Genomic DNA, 19,988 nt, shown 5'->3' on the forward strand with positions numbered 1-19,988 from the left:
GAGAAGGACATTTCTTGTTTATGTTTTTGTCATTGTGACTGGTATTGCTTGCCTTTTCTATTTTTAAATTTCTTCCTAAGCTTTAAAAAAATGTTCCATTTCAATATACAAAGCAAAGCTCCTAAGGTGTCCTACGATAGATAGGCAAGCGGTTTCCGTAGGGTGGGAGGGAGGGAAACAAGGCAATAAAACTTGCACAAACGTCTCTGTAGGGTTTTCTTTTTTGTCAGTTTACATGTGAAATTTGAATAATGGTTGGACTTCCTATTTTTTCCTGGTATTCTGCCACTGCTTTTTTCCATTAATTATCTCATTTTCCCGCCCTTGTTTTCTATGATCTGATCATCCAGCTCGCTCCACAGATTATAATGAGTAATCAGGTCTTTTGGCTTTGTGTTTCATGGCACAGATTAGGTGCAATGAAAGGTTTTACTCTCAATATCAGGTTTTGAGTACAGGGATACTTGGAACAGTGAGTGGAGCTACAGCTGAAGAGTAGATATAAACTGTTTTCCCTTCTTTGTGAGACTTCTGCTTTAGTTATTCATTCAAAGATTTTCACCAGTCAAGATCCCATTGGGGAATTACTCTAACTGGTTGGAGTGGCCTGAGTTCTGATGAGTAACGTGCACTTTCTAAGGCTGGAACAGATAGTGTTGTAGACATGGAAGTGATGAAAAAGGTTTACTGAAGTGATAGAGATCTTTACATGATGAGTCAGCAAAATGGAATGAAGGGGAACTTTTTATTTAATGAGAATGGACATGAGTCAAGGATTCTCTAATCACATTTTAATAATCTTCAGCAGAGAAACTTGTACTTACATTTTTTTACAAGAGAAGTTTGTTTAGTTAGTGAGCAACTTGTTTTTTATAAAAAGGACAAACCGTTTCATCCAAAACAAAAATATAGGTAAACTTTAGAGAAGATTCCTCCACCTAGTCATGTTTTGATGATCGGGTAATGAAGCACTGATAACTGCTTTCTTGAATGAAATGAAAACCAGTGCTACATTTAATATATCTAGACTACTTTCTCATTAATATAACAGTTTGGTGTTTAGATTTGAAGAAGTAGTTCGGGGGGAAATAACTGAAAAATTTAAAACCTAGATGGAGACAAGATGGAGACAAAAGCATCTACAATGTTGGCAGGAAATCAGTCTGAATGTTATATAGTGTTCAGGCTGAGTATTACTGGAGCACATATGGGAGTTTGGTTAATTCATTAAGTAGGTAACGTCTTTCCTGTTAGGGACATCTTAGGTCTTTCCTTGGAAGCTCTTACTAGTCGGAATAAAATACGCAGCACTAAAAAAAGTGCAGTTTTTCATTTGGCATCTTATGGTTCTCAGCTAGGGCTGAAATCTTATGAAGATAAATTGTAGTTGATACAGAGACAATAGTGGTCTAGAATACAATATTATTGTCTGAAGCATTACAGTCTAGAATATTAATAGAATATTATGGCCTAGAATACAATTTTACAATTTTTTGTGTATAGTTGTCTTCAAAAGAAGACTTTTCAATGAGTAGTAACACATTTCTTTCTAGATGAACAGCATTATTTCATACTGTTACCACACTATCATGTTAAAACAAACTATGTGTATTTTATATATATAAAATTGCTTCTACTTCTTTCCATAATCAAATAGGATCTTAAAATGTTGTTTTTGAATCGCAACCATTCCTATGGTCATGTTGACTGGGGAGTTTTTAACATGAATTTTTAGCAAACAAATCAGAAGCCTCATTAAAAGTCCCAGTCTAGGAGTTAACTGGCCACTTTTTGTTCTAAAATGTCAGCTGATTTGCTCTAGAGACAAAAATGTAGTGTTGGATTTTTCCATTCAGTTAACTCACCTACTAAAATAATAATACTGGAACAGCTGAGTATGGCTGCATGCATCAGGATAGAGAGGAATTTCAATCAGAACAGCAGGAGGGAAAAGTGAAGGGAGCTAATTGTTAACTTGGGAAATTGGAGGAAGCTTATATGGAAAAGTACATTGATAGTGCAACGTAATATTGTTCAAATAAATCCTTTGCCTCATGGTGGAAATATGCAACTTTTTTAGTATTTCCCATTGTCTGTTTATATAGCCTGGCTTTGTCCTTGAATAAAAATACATGAAATATACCTGTGGTGTTTTAATTAAAATAAGTGGGGCAGAATAGGATTTAACATGATTGTGTAGTGAGCCTAATGAGTTCAAGATCCAACAGTGCTTTACAGATTAGTTGCTATCTAGTGCCACTAGTTCATAATTTTATCTATGATGATTGGCTCTGAGCTTTTAATAAATTAATCAATCAGACTGGCACCACTTGAAACAGTTACTTGAAACCTCTAGATTGCTGGTCTCAAATGACCTAAATTAAAATAACACCTACATAATCTATAGTACTCCTTATTGGTAATGCAAGCAATAGGTTTAATTGTGTTCTCTAACTGCTCTTGCTCTTAAGGTCTGTTTGATTTCAGAGGGATTCATTTGTTACTCCATTACAGCACAGTAGCTGAGAGCTGAACTGTAGGTTATTTCTGTAAGAATACACGTTATAACTTTCTATAATATCCACAGGTTTTAGGACCTGCCCCAAAATGGTGTTCCTTCTTGGACAACTTGACTGAAGAACTGGAAGAGAATCCAGAGAGCACAGTTTATGATGATTACAAATTCGTTACCAGAAAAGACCTTGAAAATTTAGGTAAAGCAGTTGAATCTCCTCTTTAGCTGACTTCTTTGTTCAGTTTTTGATCATTTACACATCTAAGTTTTGTAATTCGGATGTTATGTATGAGGACTATTCACTCGCAGTAGTTTCATCCAGTCTTCTTGGTTATTAATATACCAGACTGATGGCTTCTGTTCTTTGGTTCCCAACCAGCGCAACAGTATATATTTGTGTTTCTCAGGTTTTTATCCCAAGAAGAACATTGATATTTGCTGATTTAATATGTCTAGGAATCTGTTGTGTGTGCTTTCAGACAGTAAGTGGAAGGCATAGGAAGAGAAGTTGGTGTAGCTTTCAAAATATTTTTGAGGTCCTAAAATAGTATGTTGGAACTCACAGCAAAGTTAGGAAAAGATTCACCTGCCAAAGGCTACCCTAATTGAATGTAGTAATTTCCAGAAAATACAAATCATTCTAGGGCTAATAGAAACACAGTTTCGAGCAACTGGAATGCTGAAAATTATATAGCAGAGAAGGTAAGCATGCTTCTTCCGAGGTAGTTAGTCCTTTTCTGTCCGTTGTGTGTTTTGATTGCAATGTTTTGCTCCAGTTTCATTTAATTAATTTACCTCTGAATATGGGAATTGGGTTTGGCCTGGCAGGAGGCCATACAAAGAGGAGGTCATCCAAAGCACCTGCATCTTCAGCGTTAGTGTTCTAGAGTAGATGATCTGAATGCAGCCTGCAGACCCCTATCCCAATCGTAAGGGAATAAGGCAATGTACTATTATCTACACAGAGACTTGACTGGGAATACTTATTCTGCTTTAAGTTCACTACAACGTGGTCAAATTTATTTCCCCATAAATGCAAGCTTTCAAATGAAGAACCAGCTTAAGGGATATTTTGTATTTCATATGTCAGGGTTTCTCTGTATTACTAACCATTAGCTGGAGTACTTTCATTTTGAAATATGCAGGAATATTGTTTCCTGTAAACAGTTAAAAAAATTTTTAGAGACAACTTTGCTTTCTGAGATGCACAGTGATTTCTCACTTTTCTTTTGCCATTTAGTTCTAGAAGTTGTTTGTTAATTCTTGATTTCTTAAGATTTCGGGGCTGTAGAGGATATTTTGGTATAAAAAGCTTTGCCTTTTCTCAGTCTTGGAATTTTCTGAAGATACATGGAAGGAAAATCAGAGAACTCTTAAGTATTTTCATTCTTACTTAGGTTAGGGCCTAGGGTGACAGTTTTATGACCTGATGTGGTACTGTATTTTTTTCAACATGTTGATTCTTCAAAGATAGTGACCCAAGGCAAAACTCTTTAATTAAAAACATCTCTCTACCACATTAAAAAAGTGATTGTCAAACATCTATGGACTTTCAAAAAAATCCTCTTGAATTTTTCTTTGTAAACTTTTATGGAGCGTAGTAGATGTGGGAATTTTTAAAAAGTGCACAGTAACATATATTATGACAAGAAAAATGGATTTTATTGCTCTGAAGAAGCTCAAATTTCTTGCTGGCCAAACTGTTGGGTTTTTTTTTTTTTTGTGGTTTTACTTAGTCTTGATGTAATGGATGTGACTGTTAGATTGATGTTTTGCATTGGCAGTGCTTGTTAGTCTTGAATTGGTGAGGTGGCTAGCTTGGAATAGGAGTTCTTTATATATGAAAGCTCTCTGAATTCCTCTAACTTTTTTCCCAGGCCTTGCTCATCTCATTGGATCATCATTGCTCAGAGCATATATGCATGGCTTTTTCATGGACATAAGACTTTATCATAAGGTAAATAAGGCTGATCCTTGTCAATTTTTACTCTTAACAATAAAATGTGTGTTGGGTTTTTGTTGGGGGGGGGGGGGGGGGGTGTGTTTTTTTGTTTTAGTTGTTTTTTTTTTTCCCCTCCAAATAATGGGCTGTGTCCTGTATTAATGGTATTTTCTTTTTACTTCCTCCTCCTTGTTCAAAGGCAAAAATGATGGCCAACCCCTTTGCCTATGAAGAGTACAGAAGAGAGAAAATAAGGCAGAAGATAGAAGAAACACGTGCACAGAGAGTTCAACTAAAGGTAAATCCTGTAAACAATGAGTATACTTCTGGGAAAACTATTCATAAAGAGTAATATATTCTTAAGTGTATCTTAGAGGTGTAATGACTTAGGCTTTGATTCTGTTTCTCATCAGAGACGCAAAGTAATTTATAGAACTTTTTGAATGGAACCATAAAATTCCCATGTGTGATTCCCACAGATGAGAAAGACTGATACCAAACTGTAAAAGAGCAGCTCTCATCACATTTGCCACTGTGAGCAGATAACACACTGGTAAAACTTGCAGTTTCTACTTCTGTCATTAAACTGAATGACTTAAGCCATTAAAACATAATACTCTGGAAAGAGATACATAAAAATACTATTGTGTTTATAACTAGTAGCTTTCTAGATTGAATTTGCTCAACATACAAGGAGAAATAATAGCTTTCAAAGTACTAAAGCTGATGCATTACAAGGAAAAATGATACGGAAGTTCTGCTTAAATTTTCTCCAAGTGCTATTGCTTTAGTAGTACCTAGAAATATCTGGAACCAGTCAAGGAGCTTTTCAGCAAGAGCTGTAAGAATGAATAAGAATTCTCTTTTCACCACACTTACGAATGTAAAGCATGTAGGTTTTTGCATGTGTAAAAGAGTAATTTACTGATTAGTTGCTTTCCTCTCTTTAGAAACTTCCAAAAGTCAATAAAGAGCTTGCACTCAAACTGATTGAAGAAGAAGGAGAAGAGCAACAGGTTACTAGAAAAAGGAAACAGAAGGTGAGCTTTTGTTTTAGAGACTTCTCTAACTGGGAGAACAGAAACAGTAATGCTTATAGTATTGATTTTTTCGTTGTTGGGGTTTTTTTGTTATCTGACCAAACAGATTCAAAATTCCATTGTTTCTGTTTCTCATAAATAACTTACTCTAGTAGGTGGCTTTAAGGTGGACTTCACTGTAGCTGCAGCACCAAAGAGGCCATGTAGTAACTTAAAGCTTAAAATGATGAAGTACTCACTGTGAAGATGATATGGGCTTCGTAGGACTCTAGAAGCTAGCTAAATGCAGAGTCAATACCAAAGTTGTTCTAAAAAGACCTGTTGTTTGCATTTGTTGGTATTTTGGTGGTGACCATGATAAGATAGATGCTGCCTGTAAAACTGAAGATAAAATTGCCTTTCTTTGGTTATTTTATAAAATGTAGTTAACTATGTACACAAAGTGGTTTGCTTTTATGCAACAGGAATTCTTCCTGATGTTAAAAATAATCCAGCTTTTATCCTAAGTGAAGTCTAAAGGAAAAAATGAGTTAATGTTTAATATCTGGTGTGGGGGTGCTTTCTATAGGTAGCACTTCATAGGTGCTCATTCTCACAGGAATATAGCATTCATGAAAGGCAGGCATTAGCTTCATGTGGTATCTAATGAAATCCTGTGTGTTACAGTTAGTAGGAAGCATGAACTACTGAAAAAGTAGGTGATGGTAAAACCTTAAATGCAGACTGTCTAAGCCAGTGTTACGATGGAAGTATGAGTTTAAAAATAGGGGCTGATTTGTCTAGGAGTACCTATGGATTGTGTTGTTATGTGGACTAAAAAGAGTATACATAAAAATGCATGCCCTGGTTATTTTCCTGAAATGGCATTAGACTCTTATGAAGAGCAATTTATTTTAGGCTTTGGGATTTAATTTTTGTCTGTGTGACTGCAAGTCACACATTTGCAACAGTTTCTGTGTTTGAAATTTACACTTGTTGTTTCCTGTATCTCCCCCCCCACACTTCTTGGGTAACAATGGAAATGTAATACCTAGGGTGGGATGACTGTGCTAATAGAAGTTTGGCAATGTTGAAAGATCAGCTTTTTATAATAAAAAGCTATGTATTCAATGATTTTAAAATGACAACAACAGGTATTCACATAAGCTGAAATTGTAGCTTGAACTGTTCCTAATTCAACAGTAGCATAATTTACACTGAATTCATTTTACCTTGACATGAATGAAACTGCCTTTTCCATTCTGTATGCGAGGGCAGTGAAGAAAAAGTGTTTCTATGCATCTTATAACACTACTCTTACGTATTTACAGTAAAACAGTAGTAGCATTGTATAAAGACTTGTTTACCCTGATAATTTGTTGTACATGTTGTAGAATCATCCCCGTCAGGCAGGGTATTTGCCTTGGAGGTACTGCTGATTAGTCAATAGATATCAACACATCTCCAGACAAGCTGGCTGAATGTATGAGAAACATTAACTCAAAAATATTAGTAATTGTGTATTTAAGGTGTCTATAGTGTGCATTAAAAAAACTTGTCTTGCTTACAGGTAGCTTAGAATGATATTTATTTGATCTTTGTGAAAGTAATAAAATATAATAAGCATAAATCTTGATTGTATATGACCTGGAAGGATAAAGCAGCTGGCATTTCACGTGCTGCTTTTGAGTTTTGTTTAATTAAAAAGGTGTTACTTGCTTACCAATGTCTGTTTCAGAATTTTATAACTCACTCATGCTTTGCTTCTTTTCCAGAATCTGCCTAGCCTTCTCAAAGATGATCGTTTTAAGGTCATGTTTGAGAATCCAGATTTCCAGGTGGATGAGCAGAGTGAAGAATTTAGGCTACTTAACCCACTTGTTTCTAAAATAAGTGAGAAAAGAAAGAGGAAACTAAAGCTCTTAGAGGAACTGGAAGCACAAGAACAGGTAAAATATTTTCCATTTGGATTGGGAAAAATCCACAGGTTTGTTTTGTTTTGTTTTGTTTTTTCTCCTTTGTTTCAAGCATTCAGATTTTTCACCCTAGAAAGATAGAAAGAAAGATGGAGGCAATGCAAGAATGTCTTATCAGATACAGTAATTAAGTGTAATTTGTAATGTTATCCTAGTTTTTAGATGTGAACAATATTGTGTCTACATGAATATAGGTTTGAAAAACATAAAATACGTAGGTGGAAACAATTTTATAATATATCTTCTGCTTCATTTGCTGTTACTTTGTTCGAATTTTAGTTCTCTTCAGCTGTATCTATGTAAAAACTGTCACGTACTCTAATTGCAGGAATGGTTTGAAAAGAAAATTAGTTGATGATTTCTTATTTTATACTATTTTTGTCTGCAGGAAGAGGAGGAAGAACCAGAAGGAAAAACAAGTGATGCAGAAAGTTCTGAGAGTTCAGATGATGAAAAAGGCTGGGTTGAAGAGGTCAGGAAACAGCGCAAGCTTCTACGCCAAGAGGAAAAAGTAAAGCGGCAGGAAAGGTTCAAGGAGGATCAGCAAACATTACTGAAACCTCAGTTTTTTGAGATTAAAGAAGGAGAGGAATTCAGAAGCTTCAAAGACTCTGCCAAAAAACAAAAATTAATGAAGTAAGACTAATGTTCCTATTTTAATAGCTGGGGGTGGACGATTCTCAAGTATTTCTCTACAGTGCAGGCCAGTGGCATTTTGGCTTGGAAGCACTTACTAGTAAAGCCACATCTGGCGATTCAGGGATATAACTTAAAGCGACATAATTGTTGAAAGCTTTGTTTTGTAGTTAAACAACTATAATGTTTAAAGTATGGCAGAGAGACAACACGCGTGAGATGAGTAAGAGATTAATATTCTGAGCCAGATTTGAGGATCCATTACTGTGTTGGTGAACAGTTGCTCTCACAAATAACAATGCTGATGCCTGTGAGACTGGTTATATTTTTCCACCAGTGTCAGTATGAGGTTGACAGCCTGGATGTTTTTCATCTGTCCCTCTAAAAGGATGTAGAATACTTCATGACTAGTCACTATTTTGGGGGTAGGATCAAGGTGGTAAAAGAAAAATTGTTTTGTCTGGGTATTTTTATGGCATCCAGAAACTTTCAAAAAGCTATGCTGTCCTTATATTGTCAGGTCCCACTATTTCTGTTTTTCTTTTTGCAACACAAAAAAAAACCCCCCTTTTTTTTTTTTTTAATTTGGATTTCCTTAAATTGATGATTAACTGAAGTAATTGGGAACTGTATAAAGAGTACGTCAAACTAAAGGACTTGGCTTTGAGATGTTTAATGCCTGCAAATCTTATTGATTTTTTTTTTTTTTTTTTTCAGAGGTGAGTTGAGCCTTTCAGCAGATGAGATTTAATAGCCTTTTATTATTTGGAGCGCAGACACTAGTATTAAAACCTTGAAAAACAATAGCTTCAAAGTTCTTGCAGTGCACTGGATGCAAAGCAGAATTTTGACTAATGTTGGAAACAAGTTGCTGGGCTAGATGGATCTCGTAATAGCCATTATGTTTTTACTTAGAATGAAATGATACAGTCAAAGAAAAGGAAGTGAATAATACATATAATGGGGCTGTTTCTTTGTGTCACTAATGACTGACTCTACAACCTAGTTGTTTCATGATGGAAATTTTCTGGAGATATGTAAAGAAACATCTGATAAAATTCAGCCTGTCCCTTAAATGTGCAAGTTTTTAACTGGAATTATCATGTAAAGTGGTCTTTAAGTATTACTGAGACAGTATTTCTACAGTAGTCTAGCAGTCTATGATTTCCATGTTGTACCTGTAAGGCCTCTTTAAATAGAAGTAGTAGTTTTTATAAATTGGGATTTATAGCAGTTCTGCAGAACTGATTCCCATGTTTTCCTTAGCTGTTTTTTACCAGCATTTTCACACAGGAATATTTTTGTTCTTTATGTTGAATATACCCAGTCATTCTGGACTCTTAACGATCTTAGATTTCTCCATCAACTTTCTTCTGATTATTTTTCTTTCATTCTTCCAGAAGATGAAGCAACTTTTTACTTTTGTCAGTTTTTCTTCTTTGCCAGGAGAAAATCCACTCTGGATGCTCTGACAGAGTATTGTAGGTTACAGATATTTTTTACATTGTACTTGGATTTATAGTCATTTTAGCAAGTGACTTGAAAGGAGCCTGAGACAGTGGTCAAATGGCACTGTATTCTCATTGCCATTGAAATACTTCCCTAAAAGGCAGTATGGCTACAGCCTACTCACATACAGTTCTTTTACACAAATTCAGCTGCTGACCTCTAAAGGAAATTCTCAAGGACACTCAATTTGAAGTATTAAGATTTCATTTTGTTCAAAACACGGAAGCCTTAAATGTGAACAAGGATACTGAAAGTTAAGTAAATAAGCCAAAACAGGTGTAAGGAAGAGAAACATTTAGAAAAAATTAGTACAGTGTGACACAGGACAAAGTAAATTTTTTCATCTTGTATATAGAGGGAGAAAAATCATTGATTCAGCTTGGGAAAAATGAAACCAAATATCACAGACCTGTCCAGTGGATGGAGGAATATCACTGATGACATAAACCATGGAAAGACTTTTAAAAGACCGCTTTTAGGGAAGAGAAAGTCTGTCTTAAGATTCTCTGCTGATTCTCTGCAGAATATTTTGCAAGGTGTGATGCATAATTAGGGTGGCTTAAGTTAGATACCCTCTGTGTGGTAAGTGCACAAATGGGATGTAATGTAAAGTGTTAAAAAAAAAAAATAGAAAATTGAGGATAGAGTAGGCTGATTAAAAAAAATAGATGTGACAGTATTACATCCTTTATGTTTTTCTGAGTTGCTGTCATTGAATTGTCTTTTCATGATTTTTTTTTTTATTTTTGTCTAAGCAATTAGCTCTATACTGACTGATCCTATTTGTGCTCATCCAAGCATTGTTCTTAGTATGGAGTTTGATATTCCTCAAATTTTTAGAAGAATTTAAAAATCAACAGCTGGTAGCTGTTTCTTAAAACATATAGCTGATACAATTCTGTAATCATAATGACTTAGTCTGTGTTGTGAGCTAACTTGTTTGGTTAATAAGCATTTTTACATACTAGAATTTTATGAAGAAAATATCTAAATATGTTTTCTGCTGGCCTTATTCAGTGATAAGTAGTCAGCATAAAAATAATTAATTCAAGTAATGTACTGAAAATTGGAAAGACTGTAGTGGCATGTACAATCTGGTGAGGCTGGCATGTTTGTCTTTGATTTGATTTATCCAAGTTACGGAATGATGGTCTGTGACCAATATAATTAAGTACCTTAATACCTTCACTATGCACTTAATGGCTAGGTGTTCTTTTTTTCTCTAATCATATAATGTTCTACCTGAGGAAACAGTTTATGACTTATATAAAACTGGGTGTTTCTTTTGACATGTTCCTGACTCAGCACGGCTTCAAGCCCAACTTCTAAAGCAGTGGTGCGTACTATAAATTTCTTTATAGACCAACAGTCTACGCATTTCTTTGCGCAGGAAAGCTGCAAAATTTACTCATGGTTGTAAAAAACGCCTTGTCTCAAATCTGTCTGCATTTCATTTTCCCCTTTTGCACTCTTCTTCTTACGCATGAAAGCCCACAAAACTTTGCTTTGTTTACTTACTGCGAAGTTCCTTACATACTAACTTAAAAGGAATCCATAAAAAGAAAGGGTTTTTATCAGTGTGCTAAGAGGTCTTCTGATTTTCTTGATGTTCCTTTAAAAGGTTTGTTATTGAAGTTAGAGCATGTCAAAATTAAAAACTACAGTAGTCATACTTTATAAACTATGACAGTCAATGTGTATGTCTTCAGAAGTGGCCAAGAAAGTCAGCAAAAGCCAACAAAAGCATAACTGACATTCCTAGGTATTGCTAAAGTAAAACAGCAGGAAAAGTCCTGAAAAAAATGTTCTCTTTATAATGAGGAAAAAAGAAGTGCCTGGGCAATTTTTTTGTTTGTTTGTTTTTTACTGTAGGGCAGGGGAAGTTGCTTTTAATAACACTGTTAATGTATCCCTTGAATCAATTTGTTGAGGATGATTTTAAAAAAACCCCAAACAGCCCAGCTGTTGTGTTTGTGTATCAGTGCATGCAATTCACTATCACTTGAGGTCTGTGCATTTTCAGATAAACATAGCCATACCTGCAATTATTCAGTAAAATCGCAACCCCACAGCGTTTTGCTAATATCTCCTCATTTAAATTTTTCTCCTGACAGAAGCAGTATCTAAGCAGTCATGCTAAATAATTGCTGGGTAGTAGCCATATTTCTCTAGTTCACTTTCAAAGGGGAGAAAAATGGGACTTCACTTGAATGTAGAAATCCCACCACAGTGTCGGTGACTGATCTTCTGCCATAGTTAGCTCTAAGGCTTAGCTTGTCTTCCCGATTCGCACAGATGGAACAAGTTTTTACATGTACTCAATGAAAAATATACTACAGAAAAAAATACAATCAAAGTACCTAGTCATGAGAAATAAAGTAATTCTTGACAGTAATTTTTCATTGTTAATCTGAAAAGTCTTTGTTACATAAAATGGCTCATTAACCAAAATTCAGCGGACTTCAGAGGCTTCATGCACAGGCCACAATCCATGAGCCCTTCATCCTCAGAAATGCCATTGATTTTGGTGGCTGCCAATCGTCTGTATTTTTATGATGACTTATTTTCCACTTTAAAACTTGTACAAAAAATGTCTCTTAGACCTCTTCAGAGAGATCTAATAGGACACTAATAGCAGTATCTCACCTTGCAGAAACTGATTTCATTTACAGTTAGGCAATGTTTTCTAAGCGCATCACAGAGTGGGTTTGTCTGATCGTACCAGCCGTGTCATATTCTCAGGTGGCACTGCCTTCTCGTAGGACCCGCATTACAGAAGAAGGATGAGCCATGCTAGGACTCACAGGTGCCTTTAGGGAGGCTGGCTGAAGCCAGCACCGTCTCTGCCTGCCTGCTTCACCCCTGTGCTGGAGGCTGTGCAGGAACGAGGTGTATTTCCACTCCTCAGCTGTTCCAGTTTACAACCCAGCTTACTGAAGTCAGCAAGGGTGATATTAAATATCAGCTCACAGCCTGCAGCAACTGGGACACATCCATGTGTCTTGGTTTTGTAGGGTGATTAACTTCCAGTGGGGGAGAGCTGAAGCAGTATCAGTTTTGGCCACAACAGCTACCTCCTCCGTAGAAATGCTAGATTTCAGTGCCCAAGGGAGAGGCTCTATACCAGCTCGCTTACAGAAACTAACACTGACCAGCACCATGAAGGCATATGCTCATGTGGAGCTTCTCTCTGGGGTCAGGGTCTGTCTTATTTATCACATTCACTTGTCTGCATTGTTCTTTTATTTAGAAAGCTATTTGCATTAGACTGTTACGGGTGCAGTGTCCAGTCATTTGTATTTGGACTAAGTAGTTTTTCTCTGTTGGTAAAGTGATTAATTTGGTGATGAATTAATTCTGACGTACAGTCAAGATTATTTTCTTCCCTCAAAAGTGTTTCCAATTCAGAAATGATAAGATTTCAAGAAAACTGGATATATCTAGCCTTAAGTTTTTTTTATTTGTGTATGTATCTATTACTGCAGCTGAATATTCCTGACTTTTTCTAACATTTCATAGAAAACTATAGCAATAGAAGGGTGTGGGTTTTTTCTCAACTAGTCTCCTGTTGCTTTTTAGCAGGAAAAACAATGAACTTTACATAAATTTAAAAAGTGTTTCTACTGAAAGCAGTATCTGGAGGGAATGATTTGAACTTGTGTTTCTTCTCTGTTTACTGAATGTTTATTTTTTAGAGTTATGGCATTTCAAGGTTTCAGAGAAATTGAGATTAGTTTTGACTGCGTTATCAGCCTTTGTTATAGTAAAAAGATGGCAAGAATAGGGACTAATGTTAATTATTCTCTACAGGAAAACTCTTGGAGATCGTTTAAAGCTTGAAGAAAAACTTGGCACCCTCAACGTGTCTGATACCACAGTAGGCAGCAAACAGGCAACATTCAAATTAAAGAAGGTGAGCTCTATATGTAATTTTTTAAGATAATATACAAGTAACTTTAGTTTTTGCATGAAAGAACAGGAACTTTAAAACCGTCAAACAAATGTCCCTCTTCATTTCTTTATAAGCTGCCAACTCTTCTGCTTCTTGCCAAGAGAATGAAAGCCTCCGGTAGTACTCTGTGTGTTTATACCCTTATAATGCAGGCAGTACTCATAAAATCTTGTGTTCCGGTGGAAAATACTGGCTTCCATCTTTTAATAGTTTATTTGCAGACATACAATCAGAAGCTTGTGACCTTACCTGACTTCTGTGCCAGGACTAATCAGATTCTTGGTCTGCAGGTCCAAATGCAATCAGGATGCTGTAGGTGACAGGCTTTCTCTTGGTTGATAATGTTGCTAGGTCTCAGCATGAAAAAAACAGAGCTCCTAACCACTTTTGTCATTGAACTTGTGTAATGCAGATTACCAGAATGAGCTCTGGTCCTGTTCTACTTGCCAAATTCCATTTGAAGTGTGTAGTTGACTGCTGCTTATCTACCTTTCCCAAAGGGTTTTTATTTCCTATCCTAAGGAATTTTGTAGATTGCAGACAGGTGATTACTTTGTAGTGTGGGTAGAGTTAAAATGCATGTGTGCATCTGCTACTGCTATAGAACACTTAGGGATTTTTTTGCTAGAAAATTGCATTAGAATTGAGGAAAGGACACATTATAAAAGCTGAAGACCCATATTAATTGATACTTGAGCTAACAAAATGTACTTCAGTTAAAACTGGTTTTCCTCAGGTAAGCCTCTTTGCTATAATACATTTCTCCTTACCAGAGGTCAAATATTATTCTCTCTGGTAAAACTATTGTCATAAGAATGGCTAAGTAGTTATTTGATTGTCATATTGGGTATGCCCCCAAAAAAATTTTAAATAACCAAATTTATTGGACTATTTGTACCTTACTTGTTTTACCTAATTATAACCTGTTTGCAAATGTCCTTTTTCATCTGTTTTTGATTCCTGTATTGCTGGAATTTAAAATGTGTTGACTGTGGAATAAGTCACAGATTCCTCTGCAGTGCTGTGTAGGATAAGCATTCTGGCGATTTTACCAACTGCTGTAACTGATATGTTAGTGTCTTGCAGCTAATAAAACGGGCTTTGCAGGGCTTTGAAAGCACAGGGGTTTTTATAGTAGGTTTAACTTAGAAAGCACAAAGCCACAAGGTTTCTTGCAATTGGTGGTGAACAACAAACTGTCACCTTTTGCTAACAGTTTTGTGAAGATTTGGGAGTAAGGTGGAAGAAGACAGGTACGGCAGTGGTTCAGAATGCCATTTTTACTTGATTCCATCAGATATGCTATAGCTTTGAGGTTTTTTTAATTATGTTGCTAACGTATATGGATTTTTTTCTGACTGTTAACTGATGTTCCTTTATTGAAATACGTATGTCGTGCTCATTTGCATTAAAAAGATTCTTAAAAATCTAATTAAAAGAAAAATAATGCATCTACAGTGGAGATCTTTTCTCCTATCAACAGAATAGCAAAATAAGACTTAGAAGCCTGCTCTCAAATAAACAGACCCAGAATATATATGTATATATCCTGAAGTCCCAGGGAATGGCGCAGGGAGAGCTAGGAAGAAGTGACACTATGCAGTGTGCAGATGAAGTTAGCAAGCCAAAAAAAGGGATTTTAGTGTTACTCTCATCATCAACTTCTGATACCCTTTGATGATACCCATCATCAACTTTGTGATACCCTTTCCTTAACGTGCAGCTGTATTTAGGAGTGGGTAGAAAGATTTAGTGGGGGAAGCAATTGTGCTTCCATGGGATTTGTATCACTTGACCTTATAAGTCAGTGGAATTGAGACTGAACTTGGCTGCCACAGTTGTGTTATGGCAGCAGCCTTCCAAATGCCCAGCAACTGCTGACAGATCCAGCGATGAAATTGTTTGTCATGGATATTTCACAGTTTAGTTTTCAGGGGATTTTAGTATGGTTCCTACAGTGTGGCATCCCGTTTTTCAATTTCAGCGTGCTTTATCACAGCAAATAAATACAACAAAATAGCAGGGTTTTGAAATATGTAAGTACTTGCACTACTAGGGAGGTATAGGGGACATTTAAAAAAACAAAACAAAAAAAAAAAACAAAACCAAAACAACCAACAACAACAAAAAACAGACAAAGCTTCAAATGCAAATCAAGATCATTCAATTTCAGTATACTAGCGGTAGCAGTCAACATTATATTAAGTAAGATTTCTCAAGACCGTTTCAGATGAAGTCTGGAGACAGAGAGAAGCTGCTTACATTTTCACATAGTGGGTTTCTTGTTTCCCTGCTTGCAGTGGAAACAGTAGTCAATAAATTTCAACAACGTCTAAAGAACACTAGCTTTTATTACCATGATACCGGTATGGGCTTATTGCTACATTTGGTAAATTGGATCATATCTCACCTCAGCCAAAATGTTGTCTATGCATGCAAATCTCTAGCTCAAGTTTAAATGGCACTTAAATGGGAGATTCAGGAAGAGATGGACTGATGTATGAATGCTGCTGATTACAGAATTAGATGCAGTGGGGATACAGCTGCATATCCCGTAATTCTGACACACTGTTAATGCACTTATCCTGTGCTGCCGTTTACTCCAGCAATTAGAGCAATTTATTTTATAGCATGGACTGTTGCCTGAGTTTGGCTAGTTCAAGTCTGCTAGTTCCAGTTTATGCTTAGTTGAAGACAAGCCTTAGTCTTCCAAAGAAAATAGTAGTTTATGGCTGTAAGAGCCATTTCATCTGTGGTATGTAAATGGAACCCTTTCAGCGTGTTTTTGATGAAGAGGAAAAACATTAATAGAGCATGTGCCACAGGAGCAGAGATTTTATGTTACTTTCAGGTGGAAAGTCTTTCTAGAATTGCATACAGCATATCAAACACTTTCAAGAACCTCTAAGAACACTTTTTAGAAAACCTGTATGTTTCAGCAAATTTAACTGATTGTTCTGTCTTTTAAAAATACATTTGTGCAGATAATACATGTGGTAATACTAGTTAACCAAAGTAGATACTAAATAGCCTCAAATTGTGCTCTGCCTTCTTAAGGGCATTAAAACATAAATTCTGGAGTGTAATTTTACAATCTGTTATTAGACATTGGGTTTCATCTGAAATATATTATTTTATTCACTGTTTTTTGATATCTTTGTCTTAAATGGTTGCTCTGAATTACTTGGATTGATAATGCCTAGGGATACCCAGAATCAACAGGTAGGGTATAAGACAAGATAGCATGGGACCATTTACAGTAGCATTTCTGGATTTCCCTAATGGAATTTTGACTTGATATATAGACACTTGAACAATGAAGTGATATGTAAGTTTTAAAAGAACCTGAATCTATTTTTGTTTTAATATTCCAGTCAGAGCAGCAAAAGAAACAGCAGGAAGCTGAAAAACAACATCGTCAAGAGAGGAGAACTCTTAGGCGTTCTGCTAGTCATCTCAAGAGCAAACGTGGAAGAGGACGACTGTTTCATTGATTTATTTTATGTTATTTTTTTAAGAAAATTCTTTTATTTCATTTTTCATTTGAAAAAGGGACTTTTCAAATTGGGACACAGTACCAATGTATTTGTATTTTGATTCATTGATGAACACAAAACCCAGAACTTGCTAAACCCTGTGTTAATTATTGAAAAGTTTATGAAAGTAGAAGTATTGAGCAAAGGACACTACAAGTACAGTGTGTTTATAAACTCCAGTGTGAACTGTATTTGTGCAGAAATCACGAGCAACTGGTTATTGTGTAACCCTGGATTTTTTCTATATAAGAATTTGTGTATACAACGAGGCTGCCTGTCTTTTATTTAACTTCAGAGCTGTGGGTTTTTGCTTTCTGAAATCTTTATTTGTGACTGCTTAGATAGAAGATCAAGGGTAAGTTATTTTGTCTAAGAACTTTACAAGGGCACAACAATTTTTTTCTTTTATGGTTCTTGAAGGATGACACACCATTGTGTTTTCCAAAAACTGTCTTTGGCTTTATATTCTTGGGTTGCCTTAGTAGCCAGGAGGAGGTACAAATGGTCATCATGAGGGCAATTGAGAATGCCTGACTTAAGTTCCTCTAAGTCACTCTATAAGGAAACCTCTCTTGCCACACAGATGTACAAAGGGGAATCTCGGAAGGATAGTCTTATTAAGTTAAATTTTGTGAATATTGCCTTTACTCAGAAACCTTAGGACAAGGTTTAATATGTTTTGGTAAGCCAGCCATGGTTCAACGTAGATCAAGTAGTATATGTTCACATAACAAGCACATTAAGGCCATGCCAGTAGCCTCCTATTCTTCAAAAAGTTAGTTTAGTTAAATAACTTAAGAAACTAGAACCTACGTTAAGGAAATGATTGATTCTTGTCTATGTCGTCTTTTTGATTCCCAATGGAATGCTTGTGGCTAACCAGGATACAGCATCTCTTCTTGATTTTTTTTTTTTAATCTTGCAAACTCATCATTTACATAAGTAGTTCACTGCTTAAGCAAAGAAATTAATTTTTACCTTTCATCCTAGAGGAGCTTTGTTGTATTACTTTCTAAAAGGCTTTATAAATGGTCTTTTTGCTAAATCCAAGAAACTGTGAACTTTGGATCCAACAAGAATCAGTGAATCTGCCCATCACTGTAAATCTTTTTAAGAGACTTGGAGGTTCTTAAGTGTTTTGCTTTATAAACCAGAGAGGTTATTAATCCTTTCAGGTCTCCTGGACAGTATTTACCATAGAATTTTTGCAGTTATTTCAGTAAAAACCTTAGTTTCTTATAGTCTGATTTTTGGGGGTTTTTTGGTGTGGGGTTGTTTTTGTTTTTGGGGTTTTTTTTAAGTGGTAAAATAATCAGTCACATGGTTCAATTTATCTTCTTCTCCCTGATTTAATTTTACCTGCTTTAATTCTTTGTTTCTGTTTTTAATTATATTGTTTCCTTTAATTTAAAATGCCTTTTGCACCTGGTATTTTCATCTTTTAAACATACATTGTAATCATCACCTCTCTGTCCTTGAATTCAACTAAAGGATGAGTCTCAATACCTGTATTTTACCTCTAGCTGTCAAATTTCTGCATTGTCCATAAGCTTCTCATGGTTTCTATTTAACACAGAACTATCCAGTATTCCAATGTCAGTCTCACCCATGCTGTATATCAAGAAGTATCATTATTACTTCTCTTTAGCCACTGAGAAAATGTAATGCAGTTGTGGTTGCTCCAGGGTATGTCCCTCTTTTTGGAGTCTTGTCTTTTGATAACATTCAAGCCTTTGAAATCCAAGTGCAATGACAAGTTAAAGCTTGTACTAGTGCAACATCTTTCCCCTGGAGCATTGTGTTACCTCTTAGAAATTATTTGCATGCAATTCAGGTGTGTTTGCTGCTTCATATACATGGCTATACTGAACGTGGAAAGATTCATGGTGGAAACTTGCCACCATTCTGGTTGATGTAGGGAGAACTGGGGATTAAGTGGACAGAACTGGCACTGTAAGAACAGGAATTCAGAGGAGTTTGCTCCTTCTCGTGATAGGCCTAAATCCTGTTACGTTTGATCAAGAGCTAGAGGTACATTTATGTTTTAAGGCATCCTTATTTCAGCAATGATTTCGTTGGCTGTCAAGAGCAGTAAAAAAAAATCTGGTTCATATGTGGGATAGTAGTGAACTGGCTTTGAAATGCTTAGTTTTCAGCTTAAAAAAAAGTGTGTTTCTTCTGGTTGAGATTCTCCTGACTGACACTGGTTTAGGTCAGCGTATGTTTTGTTTTTCATGCCCTTACGGAGTACCTCATTATGACAATACTGATCATGTATTTAGGTTGGAGCCTGTATGATTAAAGGAATATACTTTGTACTGTTAGAGAGAAGGCATATGCAAACTTGTCCTTAGCACACCATTTATTTCACATAAAAGATATTTGGGATGCACTTTAAATGGTGTTTAAATATATACCAGGCATGACCAGTGAGATGCCAAGAAAGATAGGACAGTGACTCTGATTTGGATATTACAGGAAGCAAATGTGGAAACTGGAAGAAAGGTTTGATGTACTTTTAGTAGCTTATGTTGTTTAGAAGATACTCTACAATAGTCCCTACTGTTTGGGGTTTCCAAAGCACTGCAGGCTTTGCCTGTAAATGTGCTGTATTTTTATGTGCAATGTATATAAACTCTCTGTATATAATCTTGCTAGAATAAGGCTAATTAGAAATAGAAATGTGAGTAGTAGATACCAGCTATTACGGAGAAGAATCCTAGAAAATCAGAGGTCACAGATAGCATTTGTGAATGAGAGCATTAGAGTTGGCTCAAGAATCTGAATATTCATGAACGGCATACATAACTTGACTGGTTGTGATGTGCCCCTTCAAGGAGGGAGACTGTACTGTGTTGTAAATGTGTCTGCTTGTCTTTGCCCAGGAACGCCTGCCTTGTGGA

General features: G+C 35.9%; 1 protein-coding gene across 1 annotated transcript in view; it reads left to right on the forward strand.

Moving 5' to 3' along the window:
- The window catches only part of NOL10 (nucleolar protein 10), a 56,071-nt gene extending 36,092 nt beyond the window's left edge, over nucleotides 1–19,979 (forward strand). Inside the window, exons 14-21 of the mRNA XM_075497954.1 lie at nucleotides 2,588–2,714; nucleotides 4,393–4,472; nucleotides 4,657–4,755; nucleotides 5,408–5,497; nucleotides 7,252–7,425; nucleotides 7,841–8,088; nucleotides 13,408–13,510; nucleotides 16,924–19,979. Coding sequence (XP_075354069.1) covers nucleotides 2,588–2,714; nucleotides 4,393–4,472; nucleotides 4,657–4,755; nucleotides 5,408–5,497; nucleotides 7,252–7,425; nucleotides 7,841–8,088; nucleotides 13,408–13,510; nucleotides 16,924–17,043 — 1,041 coding nt within the window. The 3' untranslated portion in view covers nucleotides 17,044–19,979. The remainder of the gene's footprint in view (nucleotides 1–2,587; nucleotides 2,715–4,392; nucleotides 4,473–4,656; nucleotides 4,756–5,407; nucleotides 5,498–7,251; nucleotides 7,426–7,840; nucleotides 8,089–13,407; nucleotides 13,511–16,923) is intronic.
- The last annotated feature ends 9 nt before the right edge of the window (nucleotides 19,980–19,988 follow it).

This window comes from Mycteria americana, chromosome 3 (genome assembly GCF_035582795.1).
Source record: "Mycteria americana isolate JAX WOST 10 ecotype Jacksonville Zoo and Gardens chromosome 3, USCA_MyAme_1.0, whole genome shotgun sequence".
NCBI classification, from domain to species: domain Eukaryota; kingdom Metazoa; phylum Chordata; class Aves; order Ciconiiformes; family Ciconiidae; genus Mycteria; species Mycteria americana.